This window comes from Ruditapes philippinarum, unplaced genomic scaffold (assembly GCF_026571515.1).
Source record: "Ruditapes philippinarum isolate M1 unplaced genomic scaffold, ASM2657151v2 ctg809_1_1_1_1, whole genome shotgun sequence".
Taxonomy (NCBI): domain Eukaryota; kingdom Metazoa; phylum Mollusca; class Bivalvia; order Venerida; family Veneridae; genus Ruditapes; species Ruditapes philippinarum.
The window spans coordinates 1-27,874 of NW_026855838.1; the positions used below are offsets into that span (position 1 = coordinate 1).

General features: G+C 33.8%; 4 protein-coding genes across 4 annotated transcripts; all 4 read right to left on the reverse strand.

Moving 5' to 3' along the window:
• Positions 1 to 9: 9 nt before the first annotated feature.
• LOC132744563 (myosin light chain kinase family member 4-like) lies at positions 10 to 9,124 on the reverse strand (the record flags this gene model as incomplete). Its single annotated transcript, XM_060733319.1, has 10 exons — positions 8,789 to 9,124; positions 8,042 to 8,470; positions 6,921 to 7,011; positions 5,348 to 5,482; positions 4,499 to 4,643; positions 3,746 to 3,877; positions 2,059 to 2,218; positions 1,380 to 1,533; positions 604 to 745; positions 10 to 110 (listed from the first exon to the last, which is right to left on the reverse strand). Coding segments are annotated over exons 2-10 (1,467 nt in total), but the record flags the coding sequence as incomplete, so codon positions are not given.
• A 4,632-nt stretch (positions 9,125 to 13,756) lies between these two features.
• Positions 13,757 to 16,789, reverse strand: LOC132744555 (uncharacterized). The gene is made up of 3 exons (XM_060733303.1): positions 16,699 to 16,789; positions 16,251 to 16,421; positions 13,757 to 15,559 (listed from the first exon to the last, which is right to left on the reverse strand). Exons 1-3 carry the CDS (start codon positions 16,753 to 16,755, stop codon positions 15,329 to 15,331), a joined length of 459 nt encoding a protein of 152 aa, XP_060589286.1. The 5' UTR covers positions 16,756 to 16,789; the 3' UTR covers positions 13,757 to 15,328.
• Positions 16,790 to 17,142: 353 nt separating this feature from the next.
• On the reverse strand, positions 17,143 to 19,397 carry LOC132744552 (uncharacterized). Its single transcript, XM_060733300.1, has 3 exons — positions 19,016 to 19,397; positions 18,258 to 18,450; positions 17,143 to 17,346 (listed from the first exon to the last, which is right to left on the reverse strand). The coding sequence occupies exons 1-3, from the start codon at positions 19,030 to 19,032 to the stop codon at positions 17,143 to 17,145; spliced, it is 414 nt and encodes a 137-aa protein (XP_060589283.1). The 5' UTR covers positions 19,033 to 19,397.
• LOC132744553 (mitogen-activated protein kinase kinase kinase 3-like) lies at positions 19,386 to 27,397 on the reverse strand. The gene is made up of 6 exons (XM_060733301.1): positions 26,976 to 27,397; positions 26,680 to 26,773; positions 25,641 to 25,775; positions 22,590 to 22,737; positions 19,919 to 20,042; positions 19,386 to 19,389 (listed from the first exon to the last, which is right to left on the reverse strand). The coding sequence occupies exons 1-6, from the start codon at positions 27,386 to 27,388 to the stop codon at positions 19,386 to 19,388; spliced, it is 918 nt and encodes a 305-aa protein (XP_060589284.1). The 5' UTR covers positions 27,389 to 27,397.
• Positions 27,398 to 27,874: the final 477 nt, after the last annotated feature.

A 27,874-nucleotide genomic window follows, 5' to 3' on the forward strand; every position in this document is an offset into this window, starting at 1 on the left:
TCAACTTACTGGTAAACACTTTTTGAAAGGACTCAGTTCCATACCAGGAGCACTCTTTGTTCTTTTCTCTACTGGGTCGTTCTCGCTCTCCATACTATCTTTAGCTATTTCTGCAAAATAGTTTAAGTTAAAACGTTTCATAGTCTCATCTCAACTATATTTATTAAAAGTAGATCTTTAGGATAAAGAAAGCTTTTGTACAACATGTAGTTTAAAAAGAATATTTGTCAGTATCCTTTTATTTAAACTTTAAGGAAAGCTGCGACTTTTTCTTTGTCACACTCTGACCTTAACAAGACTATTTTTGAGCCCCGTGACATGATTCATATACTTTAGTGGGAGTCCACTATACTACATTCCAGATAGCTTTACAACAAGCAATTTAATACATATTGATTACATTTACAAATAAAGACTAATAGGCTAATGTTTGTCCTTAAAACACTTTTTAAAAAAATCATTAAGAGCATGACACGTGATATCTATTGTTGTTAGACTACAAGTACAGCTGTCATCCGCTGATATTGCTACTACTGCCAAGTTTACGTACATCTTTTAATTGTGAGTTGAGGATTGTGAATTTCCCTTCAAGCTTTATCTTACCTTCAATGTAGCCTAGAGCTTGTTGTGCACTGAACCGATCATGATGGTTGAGTAGAGTCAGCTCCCTCAGAAGAAATCTCATTTTAAAGTCACACTCGTCTGGTATCAGGTCATGGACAAACTCTGTACGACTGTCAGCCATCTGAAATAACAAATAAATTGAACACAGTTATTTCAAATTGCCGAGTTACTTTTATTATTGCCTATCCACTGTTCATTACCTGAATGAGCATAAAATCACTTTAACAAGTCAAAACCATACTGTTCTTTGAATACTCAGCAGCTTAAAAAATAAATCAATCAAAACAAGAAAGACCGTTCTCTGATATAAAACAAATTGTGTACAATTCGAGTCAATTAATACATAGTTTGTCTCATTAATTTCTCCACAAGAGTTAAATTGACAACTTAAATTCAAATAGCAAGCAATGCAATTGTGTCACTTGGGTTTAGCAGCACTTTGAAGCAATATGTCAGTCAAATTTCATGTTCAAATAACAAAGCACTGCTTTGTCCGTAATGTCAGACGTACTGAACTTAAAGTTTGAGACAATGCATTTCTGTACTTATTTAGCATAGACTCGATAATTTCTTGCATATCAGACTGGATGTTTCTATTGTTTGCACAATACCGGCATCATTGCAAAAGAAATAGTATCTTTTTTAAAGATCAGGTTTGATAACCTTATAACCTTTAATTGTGTTCATTTACCAAAAAGCAATTACTTAAAAGATAGACAGGGTCATAGCTACTTAGATTTGTAAAATCTTCTTACCAGTTTGATCAGTTTCATTTGCATCTGACTTAACGATTGTTTCCCATTGTCAATGAACTTGACAAGGATATGGTACCCTTTATATAAGAACATTATCACGAGTCCGAAGGCAAAAGTATCAACTTTTCCTGTTATATCCAACTTTCGAACTGACCTGAGGAAAATATATCAAAAGAGAAAATGACAATAGTCATGAAACTTTATGAAAGAAATATCCGAAACTTAAGACTTCTGACAATTAGTTAAACACGGTCAAAATGCAAAGTTTACAAACAAACAAAAAATGTTTATACATTCAATATTAATTTTTCTTATATGGCCAAAAGTCAAACTAACACGGGTAAATGTCCTACTGCAACTATATTTCACGCTTTACTCGTTTAAGAAGACTTAAGCTATCTCAGTGACATTCTGTTAGCTAGTCAGATAGCTTCCTCGCATGAAATATTTTACTTTACCTGACAGGATTCAATCGAACAACATAACTGACAATTTAATCAAAGTCACCACCTTACAATTTTTTCATTTCTTAAATATATCCTTCATTCAAGCATTCATTCATACCATAAACATATTTGTGGCAAGCAATAATTTCTGGCTGTACAAAAATCTGTAAGTTGCCTCAAGACCATGTGTTTCAAAAAGGAGAAAAATGGTATAGGCCTATTCAAGAACTTACTGGCGTTGCAGCAACATCTTGCAAACTTCAGGCGCCAAATATCCAGGGGTCAACCCAACAAATTTTAGTGGCTCTTCTAAGAGTCTTCTTGATGAGCCAAAGTCCGTCAGTTTTACTACAACAGATCCATCAGCCCACACGTCAATACAAATATTTTCCGCTGTTTAAAGTAATAATTATATATTAAAAATGTGCACAAATCCACTTTCATGTGAATATCTGACACATGGAAGTAGGTATTAATTGCACGAAGTAATAAGTACTATCACCGGTGGGAACATTTCAGCTTCATGATATCCCGATATTCACAATTTTCAGCATTTTAACTTCATGAATTCATGACTTCAACTTTATGAATTCACGATTTCAACTTTATGAAGTTCAAATCATGATGAAACTAGAAATACGTCTATAGGACACGAATGCCCCCACACGCCACTGTTCTGTCAATCTTATGACTCTAGGTCAAATAATTTTTGCACTACATGTGCCACAAGTTGAAAACTAAAAATCAACAAAGGGCCATAATTCTTTTAAATTTGGTCGCAGCAAAAATTCCTTTCTTTACTACCATCTACACATTAAGGTTGTTCATCCCTGGAAGTTTAAGCAAAATCTGCCATCCGGTTTAAAAGGAGTTGCGTTCACAAAATTTCTATATGGTATATAGTGAAAAAATCAACAAAGGGCCATAATTCTCTTAAATTTTGTCGCACAAAAATTCCTTCCTTTACTACCATCTAAACATTAAGGTTGTTCATCCCTGTAAGTTTAAACAAAATCTGCCATCCGGTTTAAGAGGAGTTGCGTTCACAAAATTTCGGGACGTACAGACAGACAGAGGGTCGGACAAGTGCAACGGGGTTACGCTATATGCTCCCACTTTGTGGGGGCATAAAAATTGTGAATTCGTGTAGTTGAAATTGTGAATTCATGAAGTTGAAATTGTGAATTCCTGAAGTTGAAATCGTGAATTCATGAAGTTGAAATCGTAAATTCGTGAAGTTGAAATAGAAGTTGAATTTGTGAAGTTGAAATCGTGAATTCATTAAGTTGAAATCGTAAATTTGTGAAGTTGAAATCGTGAATTCCGTATGTTGAAAACGACAATTCATGACATTAAAATTGTGAAATCATGAAGATGCAATCAAGAATTCATGAAGTTGAAATGGTACTACCGGTCTTTCTTAATAAGGGTCAATAAAGACCTTTAGGATGTGGTATGATGAAGTGTTGATGATGATTTACATTTATTCTCTACATTTTAATGTTCAAGTTAATGCATTTAGTGGTTTCAGAGATATTCAAATAAATATACAAGTTTGTCAAAAAGGGGTATAACTTTGTCAAAATTCAAAGAAAAGTCATAAAAACTTGGCCAACAGAGCACTGTTGTAACCATATAAACCCTCATTACACAATGCTCGTAGAAGTCATAAATGAGCTGTGTCACAACAAAGCCAACATAATGGGTTTGCGACCAGTATGGTTCCAGACCAGCCTGCGCATCCGTGCAGTCTGATCAAGATCCATGCTGTTCGCTTACCAACCCTATTACAAGTAGAGAAAATGACAGCGAACAGCATGGATCCTGATCAGACTGGTCTGGATCCATGCTGGTTGCAAACCCACTATGTTGGTTTTGTCGTGACACGGCTCAAATATACATGTCACAAAATGGACTTACGTTTGATGTCCAGGTGCACTATGTTGTTACTGCTCATGTGATCTAAGCCCGCACATCCTTGCTTTGAAACTTCCCATTTTTGTGCATCGGTGAGAACTCTATTCTGTTTATAATACTCTTTTATAGAAAGCCCTAAAATATATTTGTTATTTCATACAAATTTAGTGCAGAAAGTAAGACTCATTTACAAAGCAAAAAGGTTTGTTGAAATTGAAAATGCAAAATTGCATGACTAAATAAGACCTGTCAGCTGTGATGAGGCAATCTTATATCAGACTGTATATATTAAAGTGATTTCCATGATACAGTAGGCCTACTTACATTTTCCAACACATGATTTAAGCACAAACAGAATCATAGAACTGTTTTCATAAATAATAGCAATATGACGCCAGAACCAATCAACAAAAGACTGAGAAAAACACTGGGTTTCATGAATAAATAAAAACATTAAAAGTTAACGGAAAATTGAAGCTTCGATTTGGATAAAGATGGTAAGTAAAAATCACATACTTGTAAAGTATAAAAGTAAGCATTTACATTTACACAACCTCATTGACTTTCTTTATGTTGTTTATTTTGCCCATATTCACAGTACAGGTCATATGGTAACTTTCCAGTATATTATTTAAAGCCAAAGTGTCCATTTATTCATACTCCGGTTAAAAAACATATGCATTTACCATCAGAAATGTACACATAAAAGAGATTTAACATTTGTAACAGGATTCAAACAAACTTTTAACAACTCACCGCAATACTCAAGCAGCAACTCCATGGTTGGATTTCCCTTGTCTTTACCGGCACGCTGTATAAGACCATACAACCCGGTCAAGTTAAGATGCTTCAGTTTAGATGGTACAATTATTTCACTTGATCTTAACTTATTCTTTGACACCTGTAAGTATAACAAGTTGGTGATAATGGCATTGCTCCGCTCAATAGAAAGAAAAAAATATTTATGTGGTTTTATTGAAATACTGAAATATTTTTTAAAATGATAGCTCTTTCTGTCCAGGTGAATCGGACACACAAAGTTTGGTGATAACACATCATAAGCTCTTTCTGTCCAGGTGAATGGGACACACAAAGTTTGGTGATAACACATCATAATGATGAACAGTTTATTTGTTTTTAAGCTTTATTGTAAATGTAAAGTTGCCACAAGATTGTTTGAACTGTACAAATCCAAAAATAATACCAGATTTTGTATGCACGTGGTTTACTGGAAAATATTTTACAGAAGAAGATTGGTGTGTTGAAATAAGGAAAGCATAAATCAAAGACACATTATGCCCTATAGTATTCGTTTACTTCTATTTTTCAAAAGCATTTTATTTCTGGTTCCCCATTTTAGTTTTCAAAAATTTACTCACTTGCCAACTCCCTGAATTTTCTTTTGCCATAAAGTAACAGCAAAATGTAAACAAAGTAGTTATTTGACTACCGTATAAAGTACTCACTTTAATTACATTTTGCTAATTTTATAACATATAATTTTACATTTAGCACCACAATTTAGGTAGTAAGCATCTAACATACACAAAACCCTTTTTAACCTTCACCAGGAATAAAATAAGGAGTTTTTATATGTTTTAATACCTGTTTTATGACAAACAGTTTTTGTGTTATCTTATCCTCACAAAGACTGACTTCACCAAAAGAACCTCGACCAAGACATTTTCTCCTCACAAAGTGTACATTCTCTTCATAGCAATCTGGCCCGGGGACACATGTCTGGAAAGATATGTATAAAATCATATTTTCTTCAAGATAACATGAAAATGACAAGTTATTTCTATATTTATTTCATTACAGTCACAATGTCAGCATTTCATTATCTCATTTGTGGACTATAATTCATCAGTGATTGGTTTTATACAAGGTCTATGAGCGACTTGTCTCCTTTTAATAAAGAAGGAAAACACCAGTGACTGTGCAGTATTTCATGATACAATAACACAAACCAGGGCTGCAATTCATAGAGTCTTAAGTCTAAATCCTAGGACATAAAACTTACTTAGGAGATTATAATTGAATTCTTTTTCCCGAGAAAATTCAGCAATATAATGACAGACCCTTTTATTCAAAATGTGCTATTGCTCATCTGTATTTTTATCAAAAAATAACATAGTCATTATAATATTGAAGAAACACAAAATTGTCAGATATTTGGTACAGACATAGGACTTTCTAGTATATTCATACTTTCTACAAAGCCATATCAGAGACTAGATTGAAATCTTTCTTGTAATTTTACTGCAATTTAGAATAGAGTCACATCTTGTCTAGAGGACCTTTTATACAACCACTTACTGGGCAAATAATCTGTATCAGTGATATAAATGTTGTTTGAGAAAAAAGGTTATATCAATTATAATATTTAATACTTTCACAATGTAGCAAATTAAAGATTAACAAACATGTATATAATATATCAGTCTTCACGAAAAACTTTTAAAAGCACAGGACAGTCGGGCCAGTAAAATTTCAAATCTTACTGGACCTGGTGATTTTTAACCGGACCAAATGCATAGATAGGTAATAAATTGATGGGTTAGGTAAAAAATTGATGGGTAAAGGAAAACATTTTATCATGCTTCCCTTGATAACTTTTGAAAGAAGCATAATACTTCTTTGTTATTCTCGCGGCCATATGTTGACAGCTTTTGAAAAATCCCATAAGGACCAAATGTTTAGCACAAAAACTGATCTAGAATTGAACATGAAACAAACACAATTTGCTTTAAACAAATCACTTTCACACAAAATATTTACTTAACTCAATAATCACAAAATCATAGCCTAAATAATGACCATAATAAACAATGGTTAATTTCCGTAAACTGTACGGTGCGGTACGGAAAAATTCCAAGAAAAAATAGGCAGCCTCCAATACTCAATACAATTTAGACATCTCTCGCAGTGTTTTTGAACATTTAGGACAGAATTGATGGGTTTCATTTGCAAAAAGCGCAAAAAGATCAATCTTTTTAGAGAACCCTTCTTCATATATTTTGATGAATTTTTTCTTATAATATTTTTTCATATGGCAAAAATCTACTGGCCAATCGACCCACCAACCTTGCAATAATCACCGGTACCGATGCTAAATTTTAGTGGCCTCGGGCCTCGGAGACTTGGCGTTAATTCGAAGACTGATATATGTGCCTACCTTATCAACAATACACCCTGTTTCTTCAATAAGATTTGGTAAATCATTCACCATATCTACAAGTGCACGATCTCCTGTAGATTTCACCATCCTGAACAAAATAAAATAGTCAATAATTTACAATATGTATACAAAAATTACATGCGATAGGTCAAATATAATATAATCTCAAACACCTTAAATCAGTGTTCCCATTTACGCACATATGTGCGTATTTTACGCATAAATAACAAAATTCACGTACAGAAATTTAGGCAAGAGGGTTAAAAATACGCACAGAAACGTCGGAAACTTAATCATGTATAATTAAAAAAATTATTCTTTTGAGCAATTTCTCAAACAAAAAATCACTTAAAGTGCATTTGAAATTGATGAAATGTGAGAAATTCTCACGAATTCACAATGAAGTTTACAGACCCCCATTGGGAATTATTGCCGTAAATTACAAATTTGAAATTTTTGTTTAACGATACCTGTAAGAATAGCCGATGAAAAACAGTCTTAAAATATAAAAAAAATATTAATTCTAATATAATTGTAATCAGCAACAACTGGGAATTTGTGATGTTTCTGCAGAAAACTGACGAACTTTCATTTGTCACAATATTTTCGCGATGCCGATTTTGTTAATCAAAAACATCAATACAAAAGGGAAGCTTTGTTTTGTATCAAAGGTGTGTATGTTACAATTATATGCTGTTTATGAATTTAAATAACTTAAATAATGGTCTATTTCTAATTGAGATGGAGAATAAGGCCAGTTATGTTGTTTAGTCACAATGAATTTTTACTTAATGGGGGGGGGCCCCCGGGTGGGGTGGTTTAGTGAATTTGAAGGAAACAGCATAATTGTCTGATGTATGATTTTGGAATTATCCTTAAATTTCATATAAATATTTGTACAAAATTTACTGTACCCCCTGAAATTTTTATTTTACCCCCAGTTTTCAAAGGTAAGGGGTAAAAATACCCCCAATGAAAAATAGAAGTGGGAACACTGCTTAAATGTTCATTCCTGTTGAATAAGAAATACATCAAATTTTTGCAAAATTGTGGATGATACAACAAAACACAAAGTAAAACGTATGTAAAACCATTTCAAGTAATGTAAATAGCATTACCCTGGTGTGTATCTGTTGCTTGGGACGTCAAACGTTTCTTGACTGGTGTTCTTTTTCAAATCCACACCAAATTCCTCTGCATTTGCCTCGTCAGTCAGTAGTACTGACGGACCTTCTGTGAATGTTTTCCTTGCCTGATCAGTTGTGGTTGCTGGTACTTGACTTTTTGATTTTTCATCATGTAATTTTGGATTGGGAAGCTGATTTAAGTTGTCCAATGTCGGATGAGTTGTAAATCCTTTTGGAACAGGTTGCTTCCCTTGTGGATTCTGTTTTTGTGAAGTAAGAGATACTTCATTTGTACTTGAATGGGCGGTTTGAGGCTGAACATCACTTGGCTGGATAACATGGCCAGAAATATTCATTCTATTCTCGTTCAAGTCAACAAACTCGTATGGAATCGACATTTTGTATAAAATATTTGGTAGACTGAAAATTGAAAACATCATATTATAATAATTTCTGGCATATTTTAAATCCAATAACTTTATTCATGCGAAACTTTTTTAACTTTTAAAGCATGTAATGTGGTAGGAACTTTCATACGAAAGACAAAAATCTTCTTATATATTGTCACGTCTCTGCCTGATAATTAACAAAATAATGCAACAGTCCCTTTAAAACAGAAGTTAATTATATTCAATGTGAAATATGCTGTTTAGTTTAAAATATCAAAAAACTATATTAAATTAATTTGGAGGACAGCACTTTCTTGAAGATGTTTATTTATACAAAAGTATTACTCACCTAACTAAGATGATATATAATATTATCAACCGCAGGCAAACTGCAACAGTCGCTCACTTCGGGTGATGGCACAGATTCTTCTTGTTAGCAAAAACACAACAGCTGCAGGTTGTTTGAGAGCAGGAAGAACGGATATGGAATTGACGTCACTTGGGACTGGTTCCCTGCAGTAATGCAGGTGGACTAGTATTCGGACAAAAAACCTACGAATACTACAATAATGTTTAGGGGGTATATTTTGGATATTATCATTAATATTGATAGAATTTCAAGTTCCTGTGCCAGAACCTTCTTACAAAAAATGGCGGCTAAGAAACGACTAAATCTCGTACCTTCCGGATACGGTATGTTCCGGATTATGGTTAGGAGACGGCCCACTGAATTTTCGTACTATATATCTTATAGTTAATCCATCACATTTAAGGCTAAATTCTGGACAAAGCATATCCGCCGGAACTTCATGGCAATTTCTTTAAACACCAATGCAGTCCAAGTAAATTATATAAGCGTGTTTCGCCAGCTTTTTGCCCCCCCCTTTTGAGGCCTCAATCAGTGAAAAATGCCCTATTTAGACCCTCAAACACTGTTTTTCGTTAGAGAAATGTTGTTAAAAAAAGTGACCACTTTTTCGGCGCCGTCCCCCATTCCAAAATATTACATCAGCGGCGGTTGCCAGAAGGGGATGTGCCGCCCTTCTGTTTGGGGGCGTTTGATAGGCGGGCAGATTCCCCCCTCATCGTTTAAGAAAATTTTGGACATTGTGACAGGCCTCAGGTCGATTCTTAGGCGTAACAAGTAACCGGCGCTGGAAAAGCCTTGTTATTCTTTCTCAATTCATTGAGAAGTTGCAGCACTTTGAAATCAGTTTTTTGCATGGAAAAAAACAATGCACAATAGTGATTTTGGCCAATTTTGAAACGTCCCCCCTTGCCATGGCTAACAGGAAATTTACCATTGAGCATGGCTGTTACAGCCAGCTATGTTAGTCCAACATTTGTTGCCAAGTTTCATTATTATTGAAGCATTTTTTCATAGTTTCATAAGCAGTTTGAACTTGTTACAGGAAGCTTTTCAATGATGAAAACGGCTATTTTTCAGAATATGCTCATGGGTAATAAGAGTTAATTTAAAAAATTAAAAATGTCAAAAAACAACAATTTGTTTCACCAAATTTCCTGTGTTAGAACATGTATTAACATGGAAAATCTAAAAGTTTTTGTTGTAATTCCAAGGGTTTTCATCATTTTTTTAACCTTTTTCCCTTATATAAGCGTGTTTCGACGGCTTTTTCCCCCCCCCCCTTTTGAGGCCTCAATCAGTGAAAAAAGCCTTATTTAGATCCCCCAAACACTGTTTTCGTTAAGAAATGTGTTAAAAAAAGTGACCACTTTTTCGGCGCCGTCCCCCCATCCAAATATTACATCAGGGGCGTTGCCAAAGGGGATGTGCCCCCTTCTGTTTGGGGGGTTTTGAAGGGGGGCGGAGTCCCCCTCATCGCAAAAAGAAAAATTTTGGACATTGACAGGCTAAAAAATGGCCTCTAGGTCGATCTTAGCCGGTAACTAGTAACCGACGCTGAAAAGCCTTTTTACTCTATCTCAAGTCAATTGAGAAGTTGCAGCACACTTTGAAAAATCAGTTTTCATGGAAAAAAACAATGCACAAAAGTGATTTTTAGCAATTTTGAGACGTCCCCCCCCCCGTTGCCATGGTAACAGGAAATTTACCATGAGCATGCTGTTACAGAGGCTATGGTGTAGTCAACATTTGTGCCAAGTTTCATTAGTATTGAAGCATTTTTCATAGTTTCATAGCAGTTTGAACTTGTTACAGGAAGCTTTTCAATGAAAACGGCCATTTTTCGCAATGGGGTAAAAGGTTAAGTACAAAAATAATACATTAGCCCTTGGAGTTTTTCTGCAGCTTTTAATTTAGGAATATTCCAAATAGTAACTAATGTGTATTCTTGTGCATAGTACCTCCTGAAACCTTCCACCTTAGATAAATATAACAATATATAATCCAACTTCTTATGTCAGCACACCCTTTGTTTGATAACACAATTATTATCCAAAGTATAATTTTACATGACTTACATTCCTGTAATAAATGTTGCCACCTGTACTTATCACCTTCACAGATGTGCCTTTTTGACTTACAACCCTACAGATATCATTTGCCCAATTAGTTAACATTTTACCTTTATTTTTCTCATGTCTGAGAATTAGGACTCTCTGCCCTATCTTGAATTTTCTGTACCCTTTGGCCATATGTTTGTTTGCCCAATATTGAATTCTTTGTTTCTGTATCTTGTCCCTATATCTCAATTTTGCGTTAACTCTTATTTTTTCTAACTGTGTAATTTTTGTTTTAATATCTCTGTTAAACATCAAAAATGCTGTTGCAAAATTTGCAGTGCAATGTGGTGTTGCTCTGAAATGTGGCAAAAATGTGTTTAATGCTTCTCTCCAATTTTTGTTTTCTGAAATTTGGTGCATTATCCGTTCTAATTTGACTGGGATATCCAAACATTGCAAACCATTTACTTAACTGATTTATGATTGAATTACTTGTGGTTGACTTTAGAATTGCCACTAGTGTAATAATCTATCAGAACCAACAGGTTCTCCTTATTTATAGGACCCATAATATCTATGCTTAGTTATTTCCAGGGGGAAGATGGAAGTTTTGTCATTACCACAGGAGGTTCTTGCGGGGTTTTAGACACCATCTGACATGCATGACAAGATTTTATCATGATTTCTACTTGTTTGTCTAAGTTTGGGAACCAAACTTTTTCTCTAATTAGCCTTTTTATTTTCTGTATTCCCATGTGAGATGAGTGGGCGGATTGAAGTACATGGATTGTAAATGCTCTGGAATGCAGAGTTTATTACCCTTCAAGATAAGAGAAATCTTTGACCGAAAGATTATGTCTGACCTGGTAATAGGTTTAAATTGCTTCGATTTTTCCCATTTGATTTTTCTCTAGATAACGTGCGTACTTGTTTCAAACTGGCATGGGTCACTTTGTGAACATTCTTGAAGTTCATCTAAGGTTACAGCTATTGGGACAGAACAATTGTAACAAGATGCACATAATTTTCTGTTTGGCTACAGATTGAATCATCTGTTTCCCTAATTGGTTTCTGGACAAAAATATCTGCCCGATTCAGATAACCTGGTAGAAATTGTACTTGAAAGGAAAATGGCTGTACTTTTAAAACCAAGTTTAATATTCTTGGGGTTGATTCATGCCTTCGAGTGAAAATTTTCTCAAGGGATCTGCAGTCAGACAAGACTGTGAAATTAATTCCCCATAGATAAACATGAAATCTGAGTATAATATACACAACTGCCAAGGTCTCGCGCTCAGCTTGACTGTAACGCCTTTCTACATCAGACAAGATACGACTTGCATACGCTATTAGTTTAAATGTACCATCTTTTTGTTTTTGCTCGAGAACTCCACCTACCCCAACAGGAGATCCATCCACAATGAGCCTTGTTTCTGCTTATATAGGGAAAATCTATGACCCCCTGGGGCAGGGCCAATTTTGACCTCAGGGCTTTTATTTGAACAAACTTGGTAGACACTCATTAGAAAATGTTTCATGCTAAATATCTTAGCTCTAGCTCTTTGGGTTCTCTAAAAGAAGATTTTTTAAGTTGTTACTATATGCATATAGGGAAAATCAATGACCCCCTGGGGCGGAGCAAATTTTGACCCAAGGGCTTTTATTTGAACAAACTTGGTAGACACTCATTAGAAAATGTTTCATGCTAAATATCTTAGCTCTAGCTCTTTGGGTTCTCTAAAAGAAGATTTTTTAAGTTTTTACTATATGCATATAGGGAAAATCAATGACCCCCTGGGGCGGAGCAAATTTTGACCCAAGGGCTTTTATTTGAACAAACTTGGTAGACATTCACTAGAAGATGTTTCATGCCAAATATCTAAGCTCTAGCTCTTACAGTTCTTTAAAAGAAGATTTTTTAAGTTTTTACTATATGCATATAGGGAAAATCAATGACCCCCTGGGGCGGGGCCAATTTTGACCCCAGGGCTTTTATTTGAACAAACTTGGTAGAGACACTCACTAGAAAATGTTTCATGCCAAATATCTTTAGCTCTAGCTCTTTGGGTTCTTTAAAAGAAGATTTTTTTAAGTTTTTTACTATAATGCATATAGGGAAAATCAATGACCCCCTGGGGCAGGGCCAATTTTTAACCCCAGGGCTTTATTATGAACAAACTTGGTAGACACTCACTAGAAAATGTTTCATGCCAAATATCTTAGCTCTAGCTCTTTGGGTTCTTTAAAAGAAGATTTTTTAAGTTTTTACTATATGCATATAGGGAAAATCAATGACCCCCTGGGGCGGGGCCAATTTTGACCCCAGGGCTTTTATTTGAACAAACTTGGTAGACACTCATTAGAAAATGTTTCATGCCAAATATCTAAGCTCTAGCTCTTAGGGTTGTTTAAAAGAAGATATTTAAAGATTTTTCTTTCGGTTGCCATGGCAACCGGAGTTCTGCATGGAATAAAATTCTTTGAACAATTTTTAAAGGTGACCACCAAAGGAACATTCCTGTGAAGTTTGGATGAAATTGGCTCAGTGGTTTATGAGGAGATGTCATTTAAAGCAAACGTTTACGGACGGACGGACGGACGACGGACGGACGCCGGACGAAAAGCGATCACAAAAGCTCACCCTGTCACTTTGTGACAGGTGAGCTAAAAATGCAGATATACATGAATTTGCCTCGGTCAGGGGCATAGATAACTAGGTAACTACTAAGAGAAACATTTAAACACAAGTCAATTGTTCAGATAAAGCCGTGAAATTTGTCAAATATAGAAATTTATCATTAACGACCTCATTTTTATTTGAAAAATGTGTTGGTAAAGAGCGCAAAATAATTTTCCCTTGTCAATAAAATTCAATTGGTAGTAAAACCACCTCTTCCTAAAGACCGCTAATGTTCATTAAAACTATAGCAGTAGATATAATGTAATCAAAAGACTAACCAAGTTGTAACACCAATTTCACAACACATAAGTAAAAATCAGATTCTTCAATATTTTTCCCTCCCTTTCTAGTTCAATAAATGTTTATAGAACGTGCGATTCATTGACAATTATGGCACTAATAATAAAAAAAGAACAAACATAACGTTATAACTGATACAATAATAATCAGCCTTTCTCAATGATGACAGAAAATGACATTGTAAAAATCTGTCGGAAAGTCAGAAAAAAATCTAGTGCACTTTACAAAAAACTTGTTGAATCACACTGAATATATTATTTAAGAAAAATGTTATTTCTTTCAATATCTACTTACATTTAAGCAATGATGATAAATAAAAATAGCCTCTCACTGATATCTGATACTGGGTTGACTTCTTTGAATATTAAGACAACAAAAATACATTGAATGATGATAAGATTAAATGAAGCATTATATATATACGTAAAATTGTTCTAAAATTGTTCAATGACGCAAACATACAAATACAAAAACTTGTATAAAAAGATTAAAGATGTTTACTTTATTCAGGTTATAACACACGATGATATAAGATAATAATTACATAAAATTAATTAAATATGTTATTTCCAATACCGTTGTGTGATTTCTGCTGATCAAGACAAACTCATGGTTCTTAAAAGCTTCAATAAAACATATATCATAGTAAAATATTTAGTAGAAACAAAACGTAACGATTTAGTAACTCTCGAATTAGATTTGAAAGAAGCAGATCAGCAACTACCACACTCAAAAAGTAGAAATTTAACAATATAAATATATCATATGTATCACAAATGGTAACTTATCACATGTGTATATACATGTATAATAAAGTTGAAATGACGAGTTTTTTTTATTAAGAAACATATTAATTTAAAATAGAAAAAAAATTGTGCAACATTTTATATGTATTTAACTTTCAATTGATAAATAGTAATTTTTCAGTCTAAAATATTATTGTTTTTACGATCTTCAAATTTCTAGCAATCTTAATCTAATTATAATTAAGGAAATAGTTTGTAAAAATGCAGATATATAAAATAAAAACAAATAAATATAATAGACTTCATTTTGTTGTACCCCTTTTCCTTTTGTGCTCATTTTTTTATAATTTTGGTTGTTTTATAATAAGCTTAAGAAATCTTAATTTGTATAAAATATTGATACCTATTATCCAGTGAAATAAAAAAAAAACGAGCTTCCTATTTAATAAGTTATTTTTAGATTTTAAAGGTTTCGTCATACTTATACTCATATACACGTTTCAACAATAACAGACACATGAAAAGAAAGATAAAATGAAAAAAGAAAACTATACATATAAAACTCACAAAGAAGTAAATAGCTATAAAGTTCATGTACAATAAACATATTTTCAACAAAACAATTCTTAAATGAAAATGTTATATGCTGAAGAGTACTAATATAGTCATTGTGGCTGAACAAAGCTCAGACAAGTCCACTTGTAGTTTAGTTTATACAAATTTATTTTAGTTCGATTTAGTTGGACAGTAGCATGGAAAAGTTTGGGATTGCCGACCCCTTACTTTCCTCCTCATCCTCCTTAATGTGCTCCTCCTGCACGTCCATTTGTAATGGACTATTCCCAAATGTTTTCATCTTCTTCGTTTGACCAGTCAGAAAATTGACCTCTTCTACCCTTTTCTGTCTAATCTCTTGCTGAACTGTGGGAGCATATTGCTTCACCATTTCCTGTTCCTTGGCTAGCCCCTGTTTGAGATTATTGAAGAAAAAAGACATGCAGTATTAGAGGTTTGGTTTCAACTCTTTTTTTTATGTAAGTTCGACCTTGCCAGTTTTCAGCAATGAAAAATTTAGCCTCGAATTTTCTATCCATTTTAAGGTCAGCTAACATGCATTAAACTGCAAGCAGTCGTGTAAACACCAAGATTTCCCAAAATGAAATTACCTTACAAACGTGCTGTATTATAAGAATCAAAGTACACGTTTCATATGCATACATGCACTTGTTCTTTAATATTGGTGTGATAACTAGTCATATTCATAGTATTATTCCTGCAAATATGTGATATATGTAATTAACATAATGTGCAATAGAAATTAATATTATTTGATCTTAGAAATTTAACATCAGTCCAGTATATCATCTCTAAGTATTGACCTGAATGTCAGTTCTCAAGAAAATATATTCTTTACCATCAAAGGACCCCATTGGAAATAAGTTCTCTATTTTATATTGAACTTTCATGGGTTATCCTGTGTTGTATATATTGTCTTGAAGTCAACAAGATCTTTGATTTAATTATGAATGTAAAGTTATTATTTTTCAATTAATTACTGTGTTAAAAAAACAATGTGATAGATATATCTGTGATAAATTGTCTTAATTTGTTTTGTAATAAAAAAAAAAAAAAGAATATGAAAATAAAGTCACACTGACCTGTGGCATTTTCAAGGAAACTTCAGGCTTTATGGTTGCTTTACGACCAAGGGAATCAATGTTCTTAGCTCTTGTTTTTCTAACTTTAGGTCTGATAGAAGTAAATTCTGATAATTGGTGTGTTTGTGGAGACACGTTGTTGAGAGATATGGGTTCATTCCCTTCAGTTATCTACAATAAAAACGATTCATTGTTTGATTTGAAGGAATAATACATGTTCCTCACAAAAACTCATTTTTCAAACAAACACTGTTACGGTCCAGTGGTCACTTTCCAGCTTAGACTCTAGCGGACAATCTATTATCATACTCAAAGCATTATGTTCTGCAGAATCGGGAACATCGAGAGCTTTAGCGAGGTATCGCGTCAACGTATGATATATTGGTCAATGTTGATAAAAAGGTATATATGAAACACATGTTTTCGAGTAAATGAGCTGATAACTTACTGATAAACTAGGAGCACCCATTGTTGTTTTCTCTGGTTGTTCGTTCTCGCTCTCCATACTAACTTTAGCTATTCCTGCAAAATAGTTTAAGTTAATATAATTCAAAGTCTTATCTAACTATGACACTTTATCAAAAGTAGATCTTTAGGATAAAAAAAGCTTTTGTACAACATATGTAGTTTTATTTAAACTTTAAGGAAAGCTGCGAATTTTTCTTTGTCACACTCTGACCTTAACAAGACTATTTTTGACCCCCGTGACATGATTCATATACTTTAGTGGGATTCCACTATACTACATTCCAATACTTTTCAAAAGCAGTTTCATATATTGATTACATAAATGATTTAACAATTTATTACAAAACCTTTTTATCTTAAAAAATAAGGTGTTATTTCTTTAACTACAAGTACAGCTGTCATCCGTGATATTCTACACTTAAGTTTACGTACATCTTTTTAAATTTTGAGTTGGGGATTGTGAATTTCCTTCAAGCTTTATCTTACCCTTTAATGAGCCTAGAGCTTGTCGTGCACTGAACCGATCATGGTGGTTGAGTAGAGTCAGCTCCCTCAGAAGAAATTTCATTTTAAAGTCACACTCGTCTGGTATCAGGTCATGCACAAAGTCTGTACTACTGTCAGCCATCTGCAACAACAAATAAATTCAGCAGCAGAAAGATCGTTCTCTGATATAAAACAAATTGTGTACAATTCGAGAATTATATGATATAGAAAGATATCAATTAATACATAGTTTGTCTCATTCATTTCTCTCCACAAGAGTTAAATTGACAATTTAACTACAAAGAGCAAGCAAAACAATTGTAACACTTGGGTTTAGCAGCACTTTGAAGCAATATGTCAGTCAAGTTTCATGATCAAATAACTTATGCTTTGTCCGTAATATTAGACGCACTGGGCAATAAAGTTTGAGACAATGCATTTCTTTACTTAATTAGCATACACTCGTTGATAACTTGTTGCATATCAGACTGGATGTTTCTATTGTTTGCAGCCGTGCTGAACATACCATTCTACAGTCACAGAGTTATAACAGTCTCATGATTTAAGATGACGCCAATTCGCCGTCTTTATGAACGAGTTGCGTGCTTAGAATGAGATGATGTATTCTGTCTTTATGATCACAGCTGTCAATTCACGGATACGCTTCTATGACAAAAGTTATAAATAAAATTATCAATATTTGTAACCTTGTTTTGAATAGTTACCAATATGTACTGTGCTAGAAAAAGAATTAAACACTGTTTAACAAGCTTATCCAGCTCTCAGAACAGCATCGTTACCACCTTAAGCATCTACCTTTGAGCATAATATTCCGGTCTGTAGCTCATGTAAGATCTTAAAATTTCTCTCAACTTGATGACATAATATCAAATCATCTAGTTCTTTCACTAAAAGAAAAGCATCATTGCAAAAGAAATAGTATCCAATTTAAAGATCAGGTTTGATAACCTTTGACTATGCTCATTTACCAAAAAGCAATTTATCAAAAGATAAACAGTGCCATAGCTATTTAGATTTGTAAAACCTTCTCACCAGTTCTATCAGTTTCCTGCGCATCTGGCTTAACTTGTCTTTACTTATACCATTGTAGTTTAAATTCCCATTGGTAATGAACTTGACAAGGATATGGTACCCTTTAAATAAGAACATTATCACGAGTCCGAAGGCAAAAGTATCAACTTTTCCTGTTATATCCTCTCTACTCAATCCAAACTTTCGAACTAGCCTGAAAAAAATATATCAAAAGAGAATATGATAAAAGTCATGAAACTTTATGAAAGAAATACCTTAAACCAAAGACTTCTGACAATTAGTTAAACACGGTAAAATGAAAAGTTTACAAACAAACAAAAATGTTATTACATTGAATATCTATCTATTCATCTTTTCGTTTATGACCAAAAGACAAACCTACAGGGTAAATGTCCTATTGCAACTATAATTCAAGCCTTACTCGTTTAAGAAGACTTGAGCTATCTTTCTGCATTATTTGATCGTGCCTAGCACACGAGAAGTGTCAGCGACATTCTGTTAGCTAGCCAGATAGCTCCCTCGCATGAAATATTTCACTGTACCTGACAGGATTCAATTCAACAAGGTAATTAACAATTTATTCAAAGTCATCACCTTACCATTTTTTCATTACTTAAATATAACCTTCAGTCGAGCATCCATTCACACCGTAAACTTATTTGTGGCAAGCAATAATTTCCGGTTATACAATAATCTGTAAGTTGCCTCAAGACCATTTGTTTCAAAAACGAAAAAAAATGGTATATTCAAGAACCTACTGGCGTTGCAGAAACATCTTGCAAACTTCAGGCGCCAAATATTCATAGGTCAATCCAACAAATTCTAGTTGTTCTTCTGAGAGTCTTGATGAGCCAAAGTCCGTCAGTTTTACTACAACATATCCATCTGCCCTAACCTTGATACAAATATTCTCCGCTGTTTAAAGTAATATGATAGTATATTATTAGAAGAATGTACATTATCTGATATTTGTTTGTGAAATTTTGTTTGGGTTTTACGTCACACCGACATAGTGTAAGTCATATGGCGACGTTCTTACAGATTTACTGGTGGAGGAAGACCTCAGGTTCCCTTCCGTGCATTATTTAAGGCACGAACTGACACCTGAGTAGAACCACAGACGTTCAATTATCTGAAATAACATATCTATATAAAGCAGATAATAAATTGTTCTAGAAATTTTTTTATCATCATAAAAATGATTACATGTATAGTAAATGACTTGCAACTCTATCAACATTATTTTTTAAGAAATATTTTATATGAGTATCCAAATGGTATATTTTTTTATCAATAAATGAAATACTTAAAAATGTGCCAAGTGTTGACAAATCCACTTTCATATGAATATCTGACACATTGAAGTAAGTATTAATTGCACGAAGTAATAAGGGTGGTCAAACTCAATAAAGAACTATAGGACTTGGTATGATGAAGTGTTAATGATGATTTATTATTACTCTCTCTACATTTTAATGTTCAAGTTAATGCATTTAGTGGTTTCAGAGATATTCAAATAAATATACAAGTTCGTCAAAAAGGGGTCATGAAAGTAGAAGAGTCATGAAACTTGGCCTACCGAGCACTGCTGTAACAATATAAACCCTCATTACACAATGCATGTAGAAGTTCTAAATATGCATGTCACAAAATGGACTTACGTTTGGTGCACTATGTTGTTACTGCTCATGTGATCTAAGCCCGCACATCCTTGCTTTGAAACTTCCCATTTTTGTGCATCAGTGAGAAGTCCAAACTGATCATAATACTTGTTTATAGCAAGTCCTAAAATATATTAAATATTTTGTTGTTTCATACAAATTTAGGCCAAAAGGTTTGTTAAAATTGAAAATTATATGAATAAAGTAGACCTGTCAGACATGATTATTCTCATATTTTTTGATAAATTTAAAAGCGTGAGAAATAGAGTCAATCTAATGCGAGCTTTATATACAAAAGTGTTTGTACATTTTCCAACACGTGATTTAAGCTTTAACAATAATTAGCTTTCTAACAAAGAACTGTTTTCATAAATAATAGCAATACGACGCCAGAACCAATCAACAAAAGACTGAAACAAGAGGGCCATGATGGCCCTGAGGTCGCTCACCTGTATATAGGCCCCCCACCCCTGGGCCAATTTTTACCCACGGGCTTTTATTTGTTTATTTGAACAGACTTGGTAGACACCCATAAGAAGATGTTTCATGCTAAACATCTAAGTTCTAGCTCATTGGCATTTTTAAAAGAAGATTTTTAAAGTTTTTACTATACACATATAGTTAAAAACAATGTCACCCCTGGGGCAGGGCCAGTTTTGACCCCCGGGCGTTTATTTTAACAAACTTTGTAGATATTTACTTAAAGATGTTTCATGCTTAATATCTAAACTCTAGCTATTTGGGGTTTTCCAAAGAAGATTTTTAAGTTTTTGCTATACACATATAAGGAAAATCAATGACCCCCCCCCCCGGGCGGGGCCAGTTTTGACCCCAGGGCTTTTATTTGAACATACTTGGTAGACACCCATTAGAACATGCTTCATGCTAAATATCTTAGCTCTAGCTCTTTGAGTTCTTTAAAAGAAGATTTTTTAAGTTTTTACTATATGCATATAGGGAAAATCAATGACCCCTGGGGCGGGGCCAATTTTGACCCCAGAGCTTTTATTTGAACAAACTTGGTAGACACTCATTAGAACATGCTTCATGCTAAATATCTTAGCTCTAGCTCTTAGGGTTCTTTAAAAGAAGATTTTTTAAGTTTTTACTATATGCATATAGGGAAAATCTATGACCCCCTGGGGCAGGGTCAATTTTGACCCCAGGGCTTTTATTTGAACAAACTTGGTAGACATTCACTAGAAAATGTTTCATGCCAAATATCTAAGCTCTAGCTCTTATGGTTCTTTAAAAGAAGATTTTTTAAGTTTTTACCATATGGAAAATCAATGACCCCCGGGGCGGGGCCAATTTTGACCCCAGGGCTTTAATTTGAACAAACTTGGTAGACACTCACTAGAAGATGTTTCATGCTTAATATCTTAGCTCTAGCTCTTTGGGTTCTTTAAAAGAAGATTTTTTAAGTTTTTACTATATGCATATAGGGAAAATCAATGACCCCCTGGGGCGGGGCCAATTTTGACCCCAGGGCTTTTATTTGAACAAACTTGGTAGACATTCACTAGAAGATGTTTCATGCCAAATATCTAAGCTCTAGCTCTTATGGTTCTTTAAAAGAAGATTTTTTAAGTTTTTACTATATGCATATAGGGAAAATCAATGACCCCCGGGGCGGGGCCAATTTTGACCCCAGGGCTTTAATTTGAACAAACTTGGTAGACACTCACTAGAAGATGTTTCATGCTTAATATCTTAGCTCTAGCTCTTTGGGTTCTTTAAAAGAAGATTTTTTAAGTTTTTACTATATGCATATAGGGAAAATCAATGACCCCCTGGGGCGGGGCCAATTTTGACCCCAGGGCTTTTATTTGAACAAACTTGGTAGACACTCACTAGAAGATGTTTCATGCCAAATATCTAAGCTCTAGCTCTTACGGTTCTTTAAAAGAAGATTTTTTAAGTTTTTACTATATGCATATAGGGAAAATCAATGACCCCCTGGGGCAGGGCCAATTTTGACCCCAGGGCTTTTATTTGAACAAACTTGGTAGACACTCACTAGAAGATGTTTCATGCCAAATATCTAAGCTCTAGCTCTTATGGTTTTTTAAAAGAAGATATTTAAAGTTTTTTCATTTGGTTGCCATGGCAACCAGAGTTCTGCATGGAATTAAATTCTTTGAACAATTTTTAAAGGTGACCACCAAAGGAACATTCCTGTGAAGTTTGGATGAAATTGGCTCAGTGGTTTATGAGGAGATGTCATTTAAAGCAAAAGTTTACGGACGGACGGACGGACGACGGACGGACGACGGACGGACGCCGGACGAAAAGCGATCACAAAAGCTCACCCTGTCACTTTGTGACAGGTGAGCTAAAAACACTGGGTTTCATGAATAAATAAAAACATTAAAAGTTAACGGAAAATTGTAGCTTCGATTTGGATAAAGATGGTAAGTAAACAATCACATACTTGAAAAGTATAAAAGAAGCATTTACATTTACATTTACACAACCTCATTCACTTTCTTTATTTTGTTTATTCTGCCCATATTCACAGTACATATCATACGGTAACTTTCCAGTATAATATTTATTGCCTTTGTCCAATTATTCATAATTCCGTTAAAAAAACATATGCATTTACCAGTAGAAAGTTACACTTAAAAGAGATTTGTAACAGGATTCAAACAGACTTTTGACAACTCACCGCAATACTCAAGCAGCAACTCCATGGTTGGATTCCCCTTGTCTTTACCGTAGTATCGCTGTATAAGACCGTAGAACTTGGTCAAGTTAAGATGCTTCAGTTTAGATGGTACAATTATTTCACTTGATCTTAACTTATTCTTTGAAACCTGTAAGTATAACAAGTTGGTGATAATGGCATTGCTCCGCTCAATAGAAAGAAAAAAATATTTTTACCAACCATGTGGTTTTATTTAAATATTGAAATATTTTTTAAAATGATACCTCTTTCTGTCCAGGTGAATCGTATACACAAAGTTTGGTGATAACACATCATAATCATGAACATTGTATTTGTTTTTAAGCTTTATTGTAAATGTCAAGTTTGCACTGTACAAATCCAAAATAATACTGGATGTTGTATGCACCTGGCTTACTGGAAAATATTTGTACAGAAGAAGATTGGTGTGTTGATATAGGTAAAGCATAAATCAAAGACACTTTATGCTCTATAGTATTCGTTTACCTCTATTTTTTAAAAGCGTTTTATTTCTGGTGTCCCATTTTAGTTTCCAAAAATTTACTCACTTGCCAATTCCCTGAATTTTTTTTTGCCATAAAGTAACAGCAAAGTAGTTATTTTACTTCCATACAAAATACTCACAATAACAAGCAATTATCATAGTATTGCAAGCAATCCATAAGTCCCCTACCGGTTAGAACCCCATCAACATTCTGAAGGGTCATTGGCCATTCACTAATGTTTCCATTTTTCTCTATTTTAAGTAAACTTGTTGGAAAAGTTAAAGTGATCACAGGAAACAGTTTTTATGAACAGACAGACAGACGGACTGAAGGACACTCTAAAGTTAATATTTGAAACATCCCTGTTACCAAAATATAACATTTTTAAAAGCAAAATTCTTAAAGAGGAGATAACTCTTGAATTAAAGATGCAATTTCATAAAAAAAATCAGCTCTTTTTGACTTAATCACAAATATTGAAGTTATATTTACCATGTTTTAAGCCTATTTGTTGCCAAGGCAACCAATATTTTTTCAAAATAGGACAAAAAATAAGACATGCATAATCTCCAGACTGCCATCTACCCATATTTCAAGTTTCATAAAAATATTTCCAGTACTTTTTGACTTATCACTGGATCCAGTTTATGTGTAAAATTTGCCATATTTTCAGCCTATTTGTTGCCATAGCACCAGAATTTTCAACATAGGAAGAAAAGAAAAAGACGTGCATAATCTCCATACTGCCATCTATCCATATATCAAGTTTCATAAAAATATTTTGGGTACTTTTCAAGTTATCGCGGGATCCAGTTTTGTGGACGGACGGACTGACAGACAGACGGACGGACGGACGGACGGACGGACAGACAGACGGACAGACGGACGGAGGGTAAACCTAAAGTCCCCTCCGATAAACCGGTAGGGGACTAATTACATTTTGCTCATTTTATAACATATTACTTCACACTTAGCACTACTTTTTAGGTAGTAAGCATCTAAAATACATCAAACCCTTTTTTGCGACGGACGCGCCCTCAGGCGCGTTCAGAGCTAAGTCATCTACACATGGGATTTCGTTGGCTACACTCGCGCAATGTGTCCTAAACCGATTAACAGCCCAAGAAATAGTACATGAATTTGATCTTTCAAAACTCCCATACTTTGTCTGGATATCTTAATGTCTTCCATATTTAGCCTTTTCAATTTCAAATTAAGTTATCCAAGTTAAAATATGAACGTATATTATTGATAAAAACTTTGTAGTCCCGTAGTATTATTGCGCAATATGCAAATTACTGCTGAAACGATTTACCGCTGTCGAAAAAGTAGGACAGCAAATTATACTACAATAAAGGTGTAACCTCTGAGTTCCAAGACATTATTAGGAAATAAATATTTCTACATCATACAAAACATTATTATTAACAAATCAAAAGTTTTTCGTGACTCTAGGATAACTCGCGCATTAATAAAAGAAGAACTCTTTTCGTGACTCATACCGCGGGTTTAGCTGAATATTCAGCAGTTATTAATATATTAGATTCAGTACAATAGTTAGTATAAATATCTATTTTTGAAAATGCATGTAAGAAGAGAGTTTTTCAACACTTTACCGCCATGTAGTCTTTCATGGTAAGGAAGTTATAATATCAGTTCTACTTCCGATTCTTGTGGTTTGTTTACATATTTTTCTAGGTCATGATATGAATTAACCTTCGCTATTCTAAAAATAGATTCTGCTTCACCTGTTCTGATTTTTGGACAGGCGATTAGGGAGTACACATTATACATGTAATTAATAAACCAGCGGATTACATGCAATACTTTTAGAAATTCTATACAATTGTAAGAAGCAAACAAGTTGAAAATGGAATTTAGTGTGAAATTGAAAAGGACAACTAAACACTGTAGTGCTTAAGTGACATTTAAATTAAAATAAAAACGATGTGCTCTGGCCTCTACATCTTTACCTTGTAAATAAAAAAAAATCTAAAAAATACACTATTGATTGCTGATGATTTTAACCAATTTTTTTTTAATGAGACATATGATTATCCAAGAGAAATAAAAATACAAATGACTTATATTTTATTGTCTATATGCGCACTATGATATAACAGGAAGCAATTCTAAATAGCATTCTCAAAGGTATAATGTATTATGTTTGAAGTTTATTTGCCTGGATTTATTTTAGAAATATTTCGTTGACAGTTTTTTTTTCTATTTACATATCATTTCTTAGAATAAATCGATAAGGAGACTGATTTACAAGTTTGACCAGAGTTTTTAGGCATGAATTTCATTCTGTATTTTAGTGCTTGAAAGTAGAAAATCTGAATTATATCAGTTTGGGACACAAAAAATATTGCTCTACAAATCTCGAACTTGTATGGAACAAATTTTCTCTGTTATATATTTTGTGTTTTGCTTTTGTTTAAAAGAAGCCTAAATGTCTCTCCGGTTGCATGTCCGTCGCATTCAGTGCTGCAGCACTTTGATTACTTTCACCGGGAATAAAGTAAGGAGGTTTTATCAGCTTTAATACCTGTTTTATGACGAACTGTTGTCTTGTTTTCTTATCCTGACAAAGACTGACTTCACCAAAAGAACCTCGACCAAGACATTTTCTTCTCACAAAATGTACATTCTCTTCATAGCAATCAGACTCTGGGACACATGTCTGGAAATATATATATAAAAGTTCCTTCCTGATCTCATTAAAATGATCAGACATTTCAAGTTATTTCATTACAGCCATAAAATAAACACTGCGTCATGTAGTAACTTTTTTATATTGTTTTTGGTCCCATAACTCATTTGTTCTTATAGTACATATTCATCAGTGTTTGATTTCATATCATACCAGATTTATGAGCGAATTCCCTTTTTTGATAAAGAAGGCCTAACATGATATTCTGTGTGCAGTGTTTTTGATACAATGACTTGAACCAGCTAGGGCTGCGTTTCATTGAAAGTCTTAACTGTATCCTTAATCCAATGACATAAAACCAACTTTCAGACTAACTACGGACCATTTCAATAAACCCTCTAAACTATAATTAAATTTATTTTCCTGAGAAAAGTTACGCATTACAATGACCAACCATTTTATTCGCAATGTGTATGTACTCAATCATCTGCAATACTATTCAGAAATTAAAAGAATCATAGCACAGAAGTCACAAGTTTAGACGTATTCTTTGAAATACAAAATCGTCTCCGTTTTGGTCTCTAGACTGATTTCAGACGTAAGGCATCCTATGAAACGCAACCCTGGATTTTACAAAAAGCCCTAAAGAGCCTAGCTGGGTAGCTATCTCATGTTAAAAGAGCAAGGAATATATTAATTTATTCAACAGTAACGAAGCCTATTCAGACTTTATTTAAGATATTTCTTGTACATTTGTTTTTAGAATCAAGTCACATCTTGTCCCAATTGAGTACCTATTACACAACCACTTACTGATCAAATAATCTCTATCAGTAATAAAATTTTGCTTGCGGAAAAAAAGTTATATTCATATAGAATTTATACATGTAACTTTCACAATGTAACAAATTAAAGAATATCATATGGTCCTTACCTTATCAACAATACACCCTGTTTCTTCATCCAAACGATTCCGTAAACCATTAACCATATCTTCAAGTGCACGAACTCCTGTATATTTCACAGTCCTGAACAATATAAAATAGTCAATAATTTACAATATGTATACAAAAATTACATGTGATAGGTAAAATATAATAATTATAATAGAATCTCAAACACCTTAAATGTTCATTTCTGTTGAATAAGAAATACATCAATTTTTTTGTATATACAAAGGCAAAAGAACAAAGTATGTAAAACAGTTTCAAGTTATGTAAATAGTATTACCCTCGTGTGTATCGTTTGGCTGGGACGTCAAACGTTTCTTTACTGGTGTTCTTTTTCAAATCCACACCAAATTCCTTTGCATTTGCCTCATCAGTGAGTGGTACTGACGGACCTTCTGTGAATGTTTTCGTTGACTTATCAGTTGTGGCTGCTGATACTTTAGTTTTTGATTTTTCCTCGGGTGTAAATGTAGGATCGGGAAGCTGATTTAAGTTGTCCAATGTAGGATGAGTTGCAAATCCTTTTGGAACAGGTTGCTTCCCTTGTGGATACTGTTTTTGTGAAGTAAAAGATACTTCATTTGTACTTGAATGGGCGGTTCGAGGCTGAACATCACTTGGCTGGATGACATGGCCAGCAATATTCACTTTTTTCTCTTTTAAGTCAACAAAATGCTCATCTGGATTTGACATTTTGTTTACTGGGTCTGAAAATTTAAAACATCATATTATTGCATATTTTAAATCCACGTTTTAACTTCATTTATGTGAAATTTTAAAGCATGTAATGTGGTAGGAACTGTTATACGAAAATACAAAATCTTATCGTCTTCCTGATTTTACAAAAGAATGCAACAGTCGCTTTAAAACAGAAGCTATTTGAAGAAAAGGCTTGCTCCACAGACTGGTTCAATTGCGCATCAGGGATGTACGCTGTCGCCGTCTCTCTGGGCAGTATTCTCTAATGACCTAGTGCGAGAAATCAATGACCTTGATCTTGGTGTTAACATAGGAAATGTGAAAGTCTCGATATTACTATACGTTGACGATATAGTGCTTATATCGGATACCGAAGATAAATTGCAAACATTGTTGGACGTTATTCATTCTTGGTGCAAAAATGGAGAGTTTTAATTCATACTAGATCTCATTAATTCAAATGTATTCACGTCCGTCATG